At 37.9% G+C, this 16,503-nt stretch overlaps 2 protein-coding genes across 5 annotated transcripts; one reads left to right on the top strand and one right to left on the bottom strand.

Annotated features, from left to right (window-relative positions):
• Nucleotides 1–476: 476 nt before the first annotated feature.
• On the bottom strand, nt 477–6,462 carry LOC144082836 (calcium-binding protein 39-like). Of its 2 annotated transcripts, XM_077610276.1 has the most exons (10): nt 6,141–6,462; nt 5,861–5,899; nt 5,649–5,788; nt 5,388–5,552; nt 5,170–5,288; nt 3,663–3,831; nt 3,514–3,573; nt 3,374–3,439; nt 3,148–3,291; nt 477–2,956 (listed from the first exon to the last, which is right to left on the bottom strand). In XM_077610276.1, the coding sequence occupies exons 3-10, from the start codon at nt 5,763–5,765 to the stop codon at nt 2,765–2,767; spliced, it is 1,032 nt and encodes a 343-aa protein (XP_077466402.1). In that variant the 5' UTR covers nt 5,766–5,788; nt 5,861–5,899; nt 6,141–6,462; the 3' UTR covers nt 477–2,764. The 2 variants fall into 2 exon arrangements, with proteins under 2 accessions (XP_077466402.1, XP_077466401.1); XM_077610275.1 differs by lacking the exon at nt 5,861–5,899.
• Nucleotides 6,463–8,748: 2,286 nt separating this feature from the next.
• LOC144082980 (PHD finger protein 6-like) lies at nt 8,749–16,298 on the top strand. 3 transcript variants are annotated; one of them, XM_077610500.1, is made up of 11 exons: nt 8,749–8,912; nt 11,134–11,295; nt 12,106–12,207; nt 13,120–13,253; nt 13,339–13,385; nt 13,472–13,617; nt 13,707–13,850; nt 13,945–14,049; nt 14,147–14,280; nt 14,417–14,553; nt 15,341–16,298. In XM_077610500.1, exons 2-10 carry the CDS (start codon nt 11,164–11,166, stop codon nt 14,544–14,546), a joined length of 1,074 nt encoding a protein of 357 aa, XP_077466626.1. In that variant the 5' UTR covers nt 8,749–8,912; nt 11,134–11,163; the 3' UTR covers nt 14,547–14,553; nt 15,341–16,298. The 3 variants fall into 3 exon arrangements, with proteins under 3 accessions (XP_077466626.1, XP_077466625.1, XP_077466624.1); XM_077610499.1 differs by having other exon boundaries at nt 13,469–13,617; nt 15,351–16,298; XM_077610498.1 differs by having other exon boundaries at nt 13,469–13,617.
• Nucleotides 16,299–16,503: the final 205 nt, after the last annotated feature.

Here is a 16,503-nt window from a genome sequence, read left to right as displayed (position 1 = left end):
TTGATTATTTCTTTGTCTATTTGTTTGTTGTTGTTATTTGTGCACTTCGTGGTGAAGCTTTAAATCTCATCATACTTGTATAATGACAATAGAATTGTGAGGCGAAGAGCTAAGCCCTCATTCACAGGACCACCACCATACACCAATTCATCGTGTCCCCCACCTGGTGACCAAAGTCAGCTGGGATAGCCTCCAGCACCCCCTGTAACCCCTCTGATATATATATATATATATATATATATATATATATATATATATATATATATATATATATATACATATATATATACATATATATATGTATATATGTATATATGTGTATGTGTGTATATATGTATATATGTATATATATATATATATATATATATATATATATATATATATATATATATATATATATATATATCAAATCAAGCCTTTGATGGTTTGTAACCTAATAGTGGTTAGTAATATGCAGCAGAAATCAGTGAAAAATGTACTTTAGGAGATTGAACTTTATTTAAGGAATGTGGTCACACTTTAATTATAAATGTATATACAGAGAGCTCAACCCAAAGTAACTTAGAGCATGATGAATTCGGGTGGAAAGGCATTAAATACTACCAAAATAAGGAAATATACAGTCAGACTGCTACTCTAAGAACTGAGGACTTAATGTAATTAATCATATTGCCAGTGATTTTACTGTAATTACAATTGGAGGTAGGATTCTTGAACGTGAAATGCTCTTTAGCACAATATAAATAAGGTGCCAAATCTTATTAGGAGTTCCCGCTAAGAGTGGCTGTAAAACAGATGGAGTTACCAGCAGATAGCAACTTTTGTGTATATTGTATTTTGTGTATACAATGTACACAATTGTAAAGCTGAAAATTTCCTGTTTGTTGTATTTGGGGCAATAATTATTAGAAATTTGTAAAACAACTGTACATTTCCTCCTATCACACTTTGGTTTAAAAACAGAATTAATGAAATAAACAAGACTGTTATGTTCCATTTCATATCTTTAAATAAGGCATCATTTACAATCATGGTCTCACACTGAAATTCTATATGAGAAAACACCCATATGGCCTGGCCAAATGAAATATATTTAAAATGTTTTCCATGAAGAAAACCCTGTTCAAGTTTGACCATATATAAAGATCACATAAAGCGTGCACAAAAACCAAAGAAATTGAAATGTCAATAGATGGAAAACAAATCCTAAATCATTGAGGTATTCAGCATTTAGGGCTGATGGGCACATAGAATTCTTCCTAAAATTAAACATTTTTTGTGCCAATGGCAAAAGTAAAACAGATGTACACTAATTGAAATGAGAAAATCAATAGATTTAATACTTATTGTGAAAAGTCCCTCTTGATCAAGTGATGCATTCAAATTGCATCACAGTGGAACAATTGTAGTACACTAATCACATATGTAATTATTAAAAACAAAAAAAATACATAAGACATCCGACCCTGTGTACATTTTGTGATGTAGGCCAATAATCAAGAAAAAAATATTTCAACCCAATGATTTTCTATTAATTACATCACATCTTTCTTTGAAACAAATAAATTTTACTAGGCAAGGAAACCATGTTTGAAAATACAAATCTAAATGTTCACTAATTACAAAACAGACTTGGTATGATTATTAGGTGCACCTTTATAAAAAGTTATAGCGTATTAACGGATAAATGCCATTGTCACTTTCAAGATGTCTTAGATTGGCATTACTTCTGATTTTTTTTTTTAAACAAGGTCACACATCGAGTATTAGGGCCACACCAGGTAGGAAAAAAAGTTCTATCAGAATACTATAACTAAAAATATGAGATTTAATTGGATTTATGTAAGGTAAAATAATCCAGGACTAAAAATGTTATTTCACTTAAATAACACAGTTAAGCTGTTAATCTATTTTGAGTAATATTAGTTCAAACACAATTCCGAAATGTCTTATAGGAAATTCAATGGCTTAATTTGCAGTAGGTTTTTTTTTCTCTACTCCAGTGTGGCCCTATTAACATGTACATGACAATGCGAGGATGGAACAGGGTCCTCCCAGTGAGATCAATTGGTATATTGTGTTCACAGTGCAGGGATGGCTGCCTGCTACCCCGCAGCACTATCTGATTCCACATTCTATTTCAGACATGCGAGCCCCGCTGAGTGCTGGCTAAAAAATTAGCTCAAAATCAATTAATTCCTCTGCTGTTTTGATTTTCTCTTCCTGTGCTTTGAAATCTAGTCTGTTAAACCTCTGTTTGCAAAACGCTGACACATTAATAGGCACCAGGAATGACAAGGTGCAAACTTGACCAAAGTTTTGAAATTCTTCAAATCTTTGAGTGAAAAAGAAAATAGAACAATAAGGCAAGCGTTATGAGAAGGGTAGAATTAGATCATACTGGGAAATGAATGTCCCTTCCGGTTTTCAGTCAAAACATATGAGTTTGAGTCAAAGGTTTGTGTAAAAGGAAAATGTTGTCATTCTATGGTTTGTGTTGGCAAAAAAAGAAATGAAATAGTAACAGTTTAAGGTTCAACTTTACAAGGCTGGACATTTCAATACTTAAAAAGTACTACGGTTTATAGAACAGTTCTTGGACCACTCATGTTTCTGGAGAGAAATCCCATCCAAACTAAAAACGAAGTCATATTTGCTTTATTCCTATATTTTGTAAATAACACTAAACCTTAAAGAAACCCAGCTTTAGACGCTGGCTGCTACTACTGCATCTACCACTTTTGGATCACTCCATCCCCACGCCTCAAGCTTCCTCTGGAGCTGCGGGCTTCTTAAGGTCTCGGATTTGCTTGACCAGGTAGTTTTTCTCGTCACAGAACTGTTCATCCTCTGACCGGTCTGTCTGGAAGTGGCTCAGGAAGTCCACCAGCTTGGTCTGGTTCTTCAGAAGGATGTCCAGTACTGGCTGTGTTTTGTTAGGGTTTGCAACAAATACCTGAAAAAAATGCAATGGGAATTTTTTTTCCTTGTATTTAAGCAGAAAATAGATAAGAACATTTGCCTTTTTTTCCTCTCCCCCCCCAAAAAAAACACATCAGTGATGATCACATATGATAAGTAAACCACAGACTATGGAATATCTTCAAACAACTAACATTAGAACAATTCTCAACTTTTAATACTCGCCTTGAAAACATGAAAAGCTTCAAACTGGATATTGCGACTGTTATCTCTAAGCATGTTCATCATCAGCTTCAAGTTCTCAGCGCGGCTGATGTATTTTGTCATGACGGTGAAGTTGTGTCTATCCAGCAGAAGTTCTCCCAGAAGCTAAAAATATTTGCAAACAAATTTCAACAACAGTTTTTGACACTGCCTTGATACTTCATGTTAAAGATGTTAAGATGTTTACCTTCAATGACTGCCGTTTGGTGACATAGTTGTCGGAATGTAGGAGCTTCTCGTATTCTGTAAATACCTGACAGACATTTTTAAAAGATTTGTTAAATAAAGTCACCGCATTGTTTCTCTTGAGGTCATTTGAACATTTACCCGGTCATAATTGGTCTCCAAGAAATCAGCACACATAAGCTTGTGTCTCGTGAGGAGATCCTGTGAACAGAAAATCAAGTTTGTCAGAAGACTCGTTATATATTGATATTGTTAAACAGTTAACATTAATAAGAAATATCCTTGCCTACCTTAAATGATGCAAAAGCATCCGATGCTATGTCGAAGGTGGAAAGCTCCACATATCGGAAGAAGAAATAGAACTCTTCAGAGAAAAGTATCGTCCTAGCTAATGGCTCATGGCGAAGACACTCCCTCAGCATCATGCCGCAATTTAGAGCCACTTCTGCACTCTCATATCTGTAAAGAAAGACACCATAGGAGTCACTTTTGGTCATTTACTGGAAGTTCAGCACCAAAATGCTACATGACTGTGTAACAAAAGAAAAACAAATTTAAATCAGATAAAATATGGATGGAATGCATAATAAATCTTCATGGGAAGGGTCACCTGCAATAGCATTAGTAACCCTACCCATGTTTTTTACAGTTGGAATCCAAGTTAGAAATGTACCAAACAGTAATTAAACGAGCAATGTGTAGGACTGGTGGCCAAAAATGACAATGCAACCAGCATCAACATGAGCTCACTTCATTTGGCAATACATTGACAGTATCAACAAAGATAATTTCATTCCTTCATCCATTTTACCAACCAAAACTTGTACATGCATCACGACACTATCTTTGCCCTGGACGCAGAAGCTACACAGCTTTAGCACCAACATGCCAACTTTGTTCATCTATTTATATATCAAAGGTATATGATATTAAACGCATATATCATATCCGGGATGCAACCATAGAAGTGTGTTACTCGCCACAAAATAGTAGTCGTTCAGCACCAAAATGCTACATGACTGTGTAACAAAAGAAAAACAAATTTAAATCAGATAAAATATGGATGGAATGCATAATAAATCTTCATGGGAAGGGTCACCTGCAATAGCATTAGTAACCCTACCCATGTTTTTTTACAGTTGGAATCCAAGTTAGAAATGTACCAAACAGTAATTTCTATTTTCCACTTATTTGACAATATGTCCTAAAAAGTGCAATGCATGAGGTCAACCGCCCTTTTCTGATTTCTTTGAAAAATCATGATAGAGTTCTAAGTATGCATTTGTAAAAATCTTTTCTAACCACTTCACCAGGAAAATAATATTTTGATTTCTACTAAATTTGATTGTAATGGGGGAAATGTTTTTTATACATTTTAGTTCTTAAAGTAAATCACTAATGAGAATTGTTTGGGACCACTAAAGGAAATAAGCACTTCCAGAATGGAGGAATTATTGCAGGACAGCCTTATTATACACTGTATTATTTGATCTAGGTCACACAAATGAACACATCAGTTAGACAGCAGCCTCAGCTGACTAACTCAATACAAACTGTACGTTCAAAACACACGAGCACTTTCACAAACAAATAGCTTCGTTTGAGATAGCTATAAAACTAGCTTTGGACAATCATCCCCTCCATATACACGTCAAATACAACAAGTCCACACTCGCTCCCTGGGAGTTGTTGGAACATACCCTGGGCAGCTTTCAAATTTGAAAGGCATGTCAAAGCTCAATTATTTTTACTAATCATGCTCTTCTTTCTGATGTGAATCAAACAAGAGGGGTTTACCCTTTTAGAAGCATGAAGAGGATTTCTTGGTGCGTAGAGATGTACTCTACCGTGGGAGTACGTGTGCCAATCTGACGTCTCACGATATTGCTGAAAAGGTGAACCACATCCTTTTTCCCCTGTGCAAAAAAAAAAGACAGGTGACATTAACTTAGTTGAATGGCTTGCCGTTGGTACTTTTTTTTCGCCAACAAGGCAACGGGGAGAATGTTTCCTACCTCGAAGTCAATCCGTTGCAAATTTGCAATAAGTGAAATGAGAAGGTTGGTGTTGTACAGCTCTTGAGCAAGCTGAGCTACGGCTTCAGTCTGGGGCTCCTTGTCACCGGTCCCACAAAGAACCTCCTTCAAGGAAGAGAGATTTTTGGAAACTTCCTCTGCCACCTAGAAAAAGAAGCAGTAAGCAAGTAAAAAGAGGCAGAGAAATGTATTTCCCAAGTCAACTTATTCCAAAGACATTCACCGAAGACAGGTGGTTACCTTTTCACACTTTTTACTTTCTGAAGCCTCCAGTTTCTCCATGTATGCCACATTTTCTTTCAAGCTCCTCACTATTTCTGCTGGACCCTTTTGAGATTTCCCGAAAGGAAAAGGCATGACTGTATGAAGAGATACGAGACCTGCCAGAAAAGAAACACAACTGTGATATCTCATCGACGTGCATCAGGAAATGGCTGCAAAAAAAAGCACACCTGAGAAACGCAAGGCCACGACGACAGGTTTGCCTCGAGCTGAAAGTCGACGCAAACTATTAACATCGGGTCAATATACTTAGCAAGGCAACGTTATTTTCCTCTATTAGCTCCTTTTTCGAGTTAAACAACTCTCTGCAGATTCCAACGACACAACAGCAGTATTAATCGGCAAAGTTTTAGCTAGCTTGAAACCTAGTAGCCAGAAATAAGCGATCCTCAATGCTACGCGGATACTCAACACGACGAAAAAACACAATAAACAAGGATTCGAACTCACCGATCAGACGTGAGGAGTACTTTAAAAGTTGTAGCAAGCTCGCTGGCCAAAAGTTAGCTTTTAGGCTAGCGAGTTGTTCACTTTTTCACGGTGAGATTGCGTTAAAATGTAACCTTATCTCAGATCAGTACCGTAATCGGGCTACTATTTTCCCTGACGGACGATCATGATGGTGCAAATAAATTTGAACCTCAGTGCTCTTTTCCGACTGTCAACCAACTTGCTAGCTGCCTAGTTTGAAGGAGATAGCTGGCCCGACTGGCTGTGGTAACTTCATTTCCCTGTTGTCTACTGTTGAAGCCTCCCCACGTCCTCTCTCCTCTTCCCGGGGACACTGGGTGGGTATGTTTTGCCCACAAAATGATTGACATCGACTTTAGCCAATCGCACGGACAAGCACGACACTGTTACGCTTGTAGACCCGCCCCCTCTTTACAAAAAAATCATTTTCGGAATTATACCGCCTGTTTAGAAAGATCAATATGGACTAAAATTGAATCGAATAATCAAAATATCTACATGAATTGAAATCAGGTTCAATGATATCTTGTGTGACCGAATTTGTAATGCATTATGTGTGCTAGTCATTTCTGTACCTTTATTCGTCAAGGTAAACATGGTACACGTCTATACGGAACTCTTTGTGACTCTGACGTTGTAGTATGCATGTTTTTGATTGGCTAAAAAGGATCCCGTTTTTTTCCTGAATGGTTACAATTGAATTTATTGACTACCACTGACGGCGATGGACGTCCAGAACATTTGGAATGGTCGGGTGATCGCTGTCCACTCCTCCAGGTTCCAATGGATTGGACGTCTATTGCAGTCAATGGCTACTGAAAGTGTCATTTCACTTAAAACAGACAGAAACATTATATTAAAACGTTGGCCTTGCTTTAACATGTAGGAGAAACAAAAAATACTTTTTTTCAGTTTGTTTGATGTTGTCTTTTTATAGAAATTATTTTGGGAGCCTGTATGACAGGTTTTTGAAACCATTTTTGTTTCAGGTGAAGATAAAACTTATGGATTCCTTTGGTGAACCATCATGACTGCAAACTAGTTAAATCTATGATTATCTTAAATTATTACATGTTTGGCAAAAAAGGGTGAATTCAACCTGGTATTGAAATCAGAAGCTTTTTAACCTTTGTTCAACACCTATTCTTTTTCTTCTTTTTTTATTTTTTTAAAGGAAATTGTAACATGAAGTACTTTGCATTATTTAAACTATTTTACATGTGTCAACATTCTGCAATTTCGGTGTTTTAGCAAGAAACATTAGGCCAGTGATTGAATTTTGCGGGAGATGTAAAAGAATGCAAAATAAAATAAAAATATATATAAAAACGATTAGAAATCTAGTAAATGATATTTCCTAGTGGTAATGGGATGATAATCTGGGGGTACTTTGCTACTTTTAGAATTGGATGACAGTTTTTTTTACCTCATTCAGAAGCACACTTGGATTCTGTAGCATGCCAACAACTCAAAAGTCAATTTCTGAATAACTCGTGGGAGGGGGTGATAGGGGCTTTATTGAACCCGGAGTTGAATGCAGTTGGAACAATATGGCATGACCTTAAAAAGTCATTCATGTTCTAAAAGCCTGCCATGTTGTTGAATTAAAACAAGCCTGTAAAAAATGAGTTGAATTGAATTGAAGTATTATATTGAAGTATAATGAGATTTAAAGCTTCACCATGAAGTGCACAAATAAATAATCATATATTCGGTGCACCAGATTATATAACGCAGTAGTAGGAGTCGTGGTGGTGGTGGTGGTGGTGGTGGTAGTAGTAGGGGGCTGCATTATACATCCACTAAATTGAGCTGGAGTAGTAGTAGTGGTTGTGTTATACATCCACTAGATGAAACTGTAGTAGTAGTAATGCGGGGTATACATCCACAAGATGAAGCTTTAGTAGTAGCAGTAGGTTGTTTTATACATCTACTAGATGGAGATGTATTAGTAGTAATGGGTGAACCGGTGATAATGCAAATTTTATACAATGACTAACCAATATTGATTCATATATACAAGGTGTGCAAGCCACCTGATGGTGCAGGGGTTCACTCGCCTGACTTTGGTGCGTGCAAGATTGGCATCGATTCCCGCTTGGTGGTGGTATGATTGGTCGTGCGAATGGTTGTCTCTATCTCTATATCCCCTACTGCTGACTGGCTACCAGTCTAGGGTGTAGTCTGCCTTTTACTCGAAGGTAGGCTCCAGCAACCCCCGCAACCTTTGCGAGGATGCGCGGTATGAGAGATTAATGAGTGAATGAATATAAGGCACATCGGATTATAAGGCACTGCCTGCTTTTGAGACAATTGGAAGTTTTTAGTTGCGCCTTATAGTGCAGAAAATACGGTAATTGGAAGAAACAATTCAATTTAACGATTAAAATATTTTTTCCAGTTGAGATAAAGTCATTCAACCCATAACAGCACGTATTAATGGAGGTTTGTGAACTTGTGATAAACATGGACGTGTTCTGTCTTGCAGCGACTCTGGTTAATAGTTAAGTTTCATGCATCCGCTTGTGGCAAATGTAAAAATTTCACATTCCCATTGCCACTCGACATCGATGCTCTTATTCTGAAACCCAAAAGCGGAAGTGGAGAGCCCACTCGCTCGGCGACTAGCTTAACCGTAGCCGAATGAGGAAAGCACACGATCACTTGTGAAGGACGGAGAGAAATTCAGTCGCCGCTCGCCACACTTTCCCCGTTCTTTACCTTTTGGCGCCGTAAGATAATAGTCGGCAGGTAAGATCATTGTATGGGGGGCTCGCGAGAGAGCCCCCGTGTTCCCCGTGTGCCTGTTGTGGTTCGAGGCCGTTGTGCTGGCGTTCAAGCCGAGCTGTGCTCTTCTTAGGGATCCATCACGTATGGCGCTCTTTGCTTTCGAAGCGCTTTGCAAAAGACCCGCGCCTGTCATGACTATAAACCTCATTTAAAGGGAAATATTCGCTTCTCTACCGCTTCCCACCACCATCGAAACAAAGAATCCTCTTTTCAGACCCATGGCCTTTTTTTAAATTTTTTGAACCGAGGCCTTGTGAAAGATCTCGAGGCGTCAAACCTTCCCAATCCACCAAAAGATTCAGTTTATCGCTACTTTGTCGGAGAAGGAGATACACACCCCCTTTAATTCAAAACTTTGTGGGAACAAAATCTGGGGGAGTTTCCTCGTTTCATTTACTAAAAGACACCTTTTCTCTACGTTGTCTCCGTTTTTCATTTTGTGGAAGGTTCGTTTTGGAAGATGGTTTGGAGAATAGAGGAGTTTGTAAAAAGAAGCGTTTTGATGTCGTTGACATGGGATTATTGTGTTTGCACGCCGCTTGAGCCGCCGCAGTGAGGCGATGGTGGCTCTGCTATCATAGCAGCAATGGCTCGTTCCAAACGTCGCAGTATATTATTTGTCCTAAATAAAAATATATATCCACTTTAATTATGAGCTCATCGTTGAGTCTTGTCTGGAAACCTTCCCGCATATCACGCGCATGACGCCTGCTTTTATACACACACACCCTTCCTGAAAATATCGCACCCAATTTTACAGGTTAGGCTGCCCCTTTCTGATTAAAGTATTTAGATTTGACCATAAATTATCAATTATGTGTACAATGAATTAGATTTCAAGTTTTAAAAAAGGTAATATTTCAAAATAAAGGATTAAATATTTATATTTTTTAAAATACTAAAACATTTAACCCTGTGTTCCTCTGTTCTGAAATATTGAATTTTCAATAGAATTACATTTTTTGTTGGTATAATGATGTAATAGGAGTCAGATTTAAAACCTATGCAGCCAGAGAAATGATTGGAAACGCGTTTTTGGACTACATATTGCATTATTTTGGATGTGTAGATGCACATGTAGTCATTGTGTATGCTTTGTATGAATATATTATAATTTTAACTGGTCCAAATGTTGCTTAATGTAATATAATTACATTCATAATGACCATTGAAGCGACCCGGCCCAGTGGTCGAGTGGTTATTGTGTCATTAGCGTGTTGAACTTACAGTTCACAGATCCCTTACTGTGTGGAGTTTGCATGTTCACCATGGGCTTGCGTGGGTTTTCTGCGCGTATACCGGTTTCCTCCCACATTCCAAAAACCTGCATGGTGGACTGGTTAAACACTCTAAATTGCCCCTAGATATGAGTGTGAGCGTGAATGGTTGTCCATCTGCTTGTGCCCTCCAATTTGCTGGCCATCAACTCAGGGTGTCCCCCACCTGGTGCCGATAGTTAGCTGCGATTGGCTCCAGCACCCCTCGCAACCCTTGTGAGAATAAACGGTTCAGAAAATGAATGAGCATTGATTATGCACTTGAGTGACATTGCTATAAATTTATTGTTGTTATATACACAGTCTTACTCAATCAATAATTTTAGTAAATTAGCTGGGATTGGCTCCAGCACCCCCCGCGACCCTTGTGAGAATAAGCAGTTCAGGAAATGAATGAGCATTGATTATGCACCTGAGTGCCATTGCTATAAATTTACTGTTGTTATATACACAGTCTTACTCAATCAATAATTTTAGTAAATTTTTATTCATTTTTAAATAATTTACAGATGTTATGCCGGAAGATACGATTCAGCATTTGTTGTGAACTCCCCACATCTCTAAGTCTGTCTACAAAGATGGGGACAGTATGGTTCTTCTTTTGTGGGGTTGTACTCTTTGCCTGTCATTGACGGTTATAGACGTCCAATCCATTTTCCCTGGGAAGGATCACTGCCAACCCTCTCAATCAAAATGCTTTGGACTTCTATCAGTGTCAATGGGGACAACACAGTCAAAAGATTGAGCAAATGTAATTAAATGTTTGTTTCCAGATTTGTCTTTGTATATTACTTGAATTCATCATTCAAACTCTGGCAGACACAGTTTTACAGATTTAAATGAGAAGATTTAAGATCATCTAATCTATCTTGTCTTTTTCATTTGCAACGGTTCATTTTGAATAGGAAGTCCATCCACTCTTCACTCTCCGGATCATGTCTGGGCAGAGGAAAGGTGTTGCAGCTCGCCAGGCTAAATGCGCCTTTTGTCGAACCAGCCGGGAAAAGGACTGTGGGCAGCTGCTAGTGTCTGACAGCCAGAAGGTGGCAGCCCACCATAAGTGTATGGTGAGCAGAGTACCGCGTTCTTTTACTCGTGGCACTGTACCTTGAGATACGAGCTTAATGTGTTCCGGGACTGACCTCGTATGTCGATTTACTCTTATCTCAAATCAACGTTTCCCGTAGAAATGAACTAAATACAAATTAATTCGTTCCCACCCTCTGAAAAAAAAAACGGACCATTTTAAATATAATATTTAGATTTTTTTAAAATAAATTGATTAAAAGAACTGTAACAAAAGCCCCGAATATTCATTTTTTTTATTGATCTAAAACAATATTTATTTGAGCTTTTTTTCTTAGTAAGGGAAAATCTCTTTTAATCATTATGTTCCATATTAAAGTGGACAATAGAAATATTTTTATACGTTTTTAGATTTTACAAAATGATTTTTGAACTAAAAATTCACAAAAAAATGGTTTAGAAAATTGCAATAATTGATTTAAAAAGGGAAAATAAGGAAATATAATATACATTTATATCTATCATTTTAATTTGATCCTAAAACAGAAAGTCAGCACTCATGATTTACTTTCCCGGGCCGCACAAAATGATGCGCCGGGCCAGATTTGGCCCCCGGGCCGCCACTTTGACACCTGTGCTCTAAAATGTCTGTAGATATGAGTGAGTGCGTGATGGATTGTCTCACTGTGCCCGGAAATTGGTTGGTAATCAATTCAGGGTGTACCCCACTAGTGCCCGTAATTAGGTCAGTTAGCCTCCATCATCCCTGCGACTCTGATGAGGATAAGAAGCATGAAAAATAGACGAATGTTGTCACCTTTTATTCATAATGTTTTTGTATGTGAATTTAGCTTTTCTCCTCTGCCCTGGTCTCATCGCACTCGGATAATGAAAGCATTGGAGGGTTTTCTGTTGAGGATGTAAAGAAGGAGATCAAAAGAGGAAACAAATTGGTGAGTCAGCTCCCCGTCCTTCGCCCCAAGCACCGCATTAAGAAAGACGTTTGTTGACTGAGCATGTATTCTGATAATTTAGTTCAGGGGTGTCAAGTTCAAATTCATGCTCGAGTAAAAGATAAAAACAAGGACAAAGTCACCAAATTAAATTCACTGGTAACTAGACTTGTCAATGTCATGTCGATATTTCACCAAACGTAACATTTTTTTTGTTAAGTTGTGTTTTTACATGCGACACGGTTTCCCCAATGGAAAATGTCTTATTGATTTTGATGACTTATTAAATATTTTTCTTATCTTTTTTTACTCTTGTTTTTTTGGGGTTTCGCATATATTTCACACAAAATGGGTATACTTTTAAAAATGTTTTTAAGGACTTCTGGCGTCGTTAATATGGTTGGAACAAATTACTGGGTTTCAATGTAAAATGTGTTTCGACTTACGAAAAATCCAAGTTATGAAACCACTTGTGGATTGACTTAATTTCGTGAATAGAGGTATCATTGTATTTCTTTGGAAGAAATGACTGCAATTGGACTTGTTTTTATTTCTACTCAATGTATAACAAATAGTATCCCCCACAGACCAATAAAAAAAAAAAAAAAACAATTTAAGAACATGTTCTTCATTAATAATTCAACTTTCAAATTGCCAACAGTAACTACCTTGGAACATTTTTTCATTCAATCCTAGCTTTTTCCAATTTGTGATTAAATTGTAGTTTAAATTCTGCTGCAATCCAAGTCTGCTCACTAGGGAGTGGTGTTAGTCCATATTTACCACTGAGCATATCCTTTATGTATGTCATAAGGCCCCTGAAAAATTCCACATCTGTGTTAGAATCTTTAAAAAAAAAATGCATTTTTATTGTCAAAAATAATAATGTCATCTCCACACATTCTGCTACAGATGTGCTCATCATGTCACAGGCCTGGTGCTACTATTGGCTGTGATGTGAATACATGTAGGAGGACGTACCACTATTACTGCGCTGTGAAGGACAAAGCCCAGGTTAAAGAAAATGCATCACAAGGAACTTTCCTGTAAGTTTCGTCTCACGGCATTTGAAAAACGGTTTCATGTCATTATTATTATTATTATTGAACTACTGTTTTCTCTCAATTTTAGTGTGTACTGCCGCAAACATAGAGATGCGTCTGGAGTTGGAATTGAAGGTAACTAATTATTTCTTCAAATCCTTACACTTTTTACCTGTAAAATTTTGACATTTCTGCCTTTTTTTTTTTTATAAACGAAGAAGAAGCTGTAGTCAATGACTCGGACTCCTCGCCTCCACAAAGTAAAGGTAGAGGTCGGTTTGAGAAGGGAAGATCCAAGGTTCGTGGCCAATCAGAAGACAACTGCTCCACATCCTCTCAGGCTGCAGATGAGGAGACGTCCTCACATGTAAGGCAACTCACCTGGACACGATGACTTTTTTTTAAAGTGCGTGACGTTCCTTTTCACGGTAGATGGATTGTATTTGTGTGTCGTAGCGGGAGAGGTCGCCACTTCGGGCCAGTCCGGATAATAGCGGCCAGCGTTGCGGTTTTTGCCATGCTGGCGATGAAGAAAATGTAACGAGGGGCGTGCTTCATAGCGATAACTCCAAAAAAGTGGCTGCTCATTACAAGTGCATGGTAGGGGTTGTTGTGTTTGTGTTAAATTGCACACTTGTTGTATCAACAATCTTTAGTGTTGTAAATTGTGCTTGTTTTACAACTTACTTTACAGCTTTTTTCATCCGGGACAGTTCAGTTGACTACTACGTCACGGGCTGAATTTGGAAATTTCGACGTGAAAACTGTAATCCAGGAGATTAAAAGAGGCAAACGAATGGTTTGAAGATTTTTCTTAATCTTGTTTCTTAACAGTTACTAAAAGTTTGCTGATTGTCATCATATCTGAATATGTGTTTGCCTTGTTTTATTTGAAGAAGTGTACACTTTGCACCCAGCTTGGCGCGACCATCGGATGTGAGATCAAAGCTTGTGTGAAGACTTACCACTATCACTGCGGTGTGCAGGACAAAGCCAAGTACATTGAGAACATGGCTCGTGGAATCTACAAGTGAGCACGACCCTGACCACTTTGATTTGTAGTCCTATCATTTTTTTTATCTATCCATTTCCTACGCCCTTATATTGGGATTTTGCAACAACTTTACAGGAGATAAATTCTTATTGCTCTTGATCCTTTGTTTCAGACTATATTGTAAGAACCACAGTGGAAATGAAGAACGCGATGAGGAAGATGAAGAGCGAGAGAATCGCAGTAAAGGAAAAGCAGCAACCGACCACGGAGGAACACCGTCAATGCAAGTGAATGGCAACTAGGTACAACGTAAGTATCCCCGTGTCTGATTACCGAGTGTATTCCAGATCTTTTTTTTTTAATTTCGAACCATGACTCGCTTTAAAGGGTTCTGAAGGTGCTCCTTTCGTTGTTATCAAATCCATCTAAATTCCGCTGGCTTTTTCACATATAGTTGACTCGGTCACGCTATCTCCTGCTAACTGTTTATCTTTTATCCACAATAAAAAAGGCTCTCCATCTCGTCATAAATGTCACTATTGGAAATTATAGTTAGTCTTTTGGAAGGCCTCTTCTCCTTAATTGCGTCCTTCTGCTTAAGCATGGTGGATATGGTTGACGTATTCCTCTCGTATTGCCGCGCAATCTCGGTGACACGTACACCACTCTCATATTTTTCAATTATTTCGTGCTTAATGTTGATTGTCAACGGTCGCCTTTTCTTTGCAAAACTCTGCCGATCCATTGTTGTTTACTTTGTATGTAAATGTAGTATGCATTGACCAACGTGGAAAAAAACCCGGGGGGGGATGCAAAGCTCCGTCCGTGCTCATAGATATATTTTATACACGAAATAGATGCGGCAAGACAGTGCCATGGCCACCTGGCTTGCTCGCATCTCGAAATTTTTCTCGTATCTAGGGCGAATTATTCGATTGAAATTGTCATCGTATCTCGAGCATCTCGTAGGTAGAGCTGCTCGTAGGTCGAGGTACCACTGTATTTGATTATAAATGGTTACATTTAGATATTCTACCCACCCAAAAATAATCACAAGTCTTTTCAAAAATGTTGTTGACATGGTTGTTGATTTTAGTGTTTCACAGGTTTGATGCTGCCAACGGCAAACCGTGAGAGAGCGGCAGGTCTTTATACGAAATCTCCAACGACTCTCAAAGTTGTGGTCTTTAGTTTTCCCATGTACTGTCTTCAAAATCTGGATGCACTGCATTGAGATGAGATGAGCTTTTCACACAGCGATGTTATCTACAGCGCATGGACTCTGGCAGACTTGTGAAAAGCCAAAGGTTCACCTTCACAAGAGTTACAGATGATTTTCAGTTATTAGTTCTACTATCATGAATAAGTGCTTGATAGACCAAGGTTATCATTGTCTCCCCACAGACTACTACCCATGATGAAACCACATTTTCCCTTTTTTTTTCCCCCTCACTGCAATGTCTGTCAACAGTCTCTACCAGGCTGTGCTGTTTTATCATTTTATTTTAATCATATCTTCAAAAATCTTTTCATGTTAGCCTTTCTTTGTTGTGTAAAACCTTTGCTACTGTGTAATCGTCATGGATAATTTTGAATATCTGGATTTCACATGGTCAGAAGTCCCAAGTTTTACTGGCATGCACTTGCATTTGTCCACACTTAACGGTGGATTCTTCTTTTTATATTAAACCGTTTAAGAGCACTGTACAACGCTCTTCAGGAATGTTGGATCGACTTTGTTTGGTGTGATGTTTTATGTATCTCTACAAATGTTTTGGAAATAGAATCTGTTTTGTATTCTATATGTTTACTGAAAATTGTGGTCCTTTCATTTTAGGGTTAGAAAAAGAAGGGGAAAAGTAATTGAAATCTTGTATAGCTGGTAACTCAATGTTCCGCTTCCAAGAAAAGAATGTCACACCAGCCAAAGTCACTGCGTATGTGAAATCATTTATCAGTTTTTCATTCTTGAACTTGACTGAAATTAATCATGCTCACCTGGAAAATTAATTTTGCCTTTTTAGTATTTTTAATAAATTAATTTGTACATTTCATTCATGTAAAATGCACAGATTGTTCTTTTGCTCAACTGTTTTATTCTTGAGTTCAACAAAAATGTTCTATTGGTTTGATTCAAAGTTGTGGACCCCAGGGGATTAAAAAAAATCTTGATTCAAAGCATAACAAAAAGGAAGATTACATATACTATATGACATCTGATTTACGGGAGAGAAGAAATTGAAATGTAAACCAGTTCGT

Source organism: Stigmatopora argus, chromosome 9, assembly GCF_051989625.1.
Source record: "Stigmatopora argus isolate UIUO_Sarg chromosome 9, RoL_Sarg_1.0, whole genome shotgun sequence".
NCBI lineage: Eukaryota > Metazoa > Chordata > Actinopteri > Syngnathiformes > Syngnathidae > Stigmatopora > Stigmatopora argus.
The sequence above is the reverse complement of the archived record's forward strand: the minus strand, read 5'-3'. Positions and strand labels throughout refer to the sequence as shown.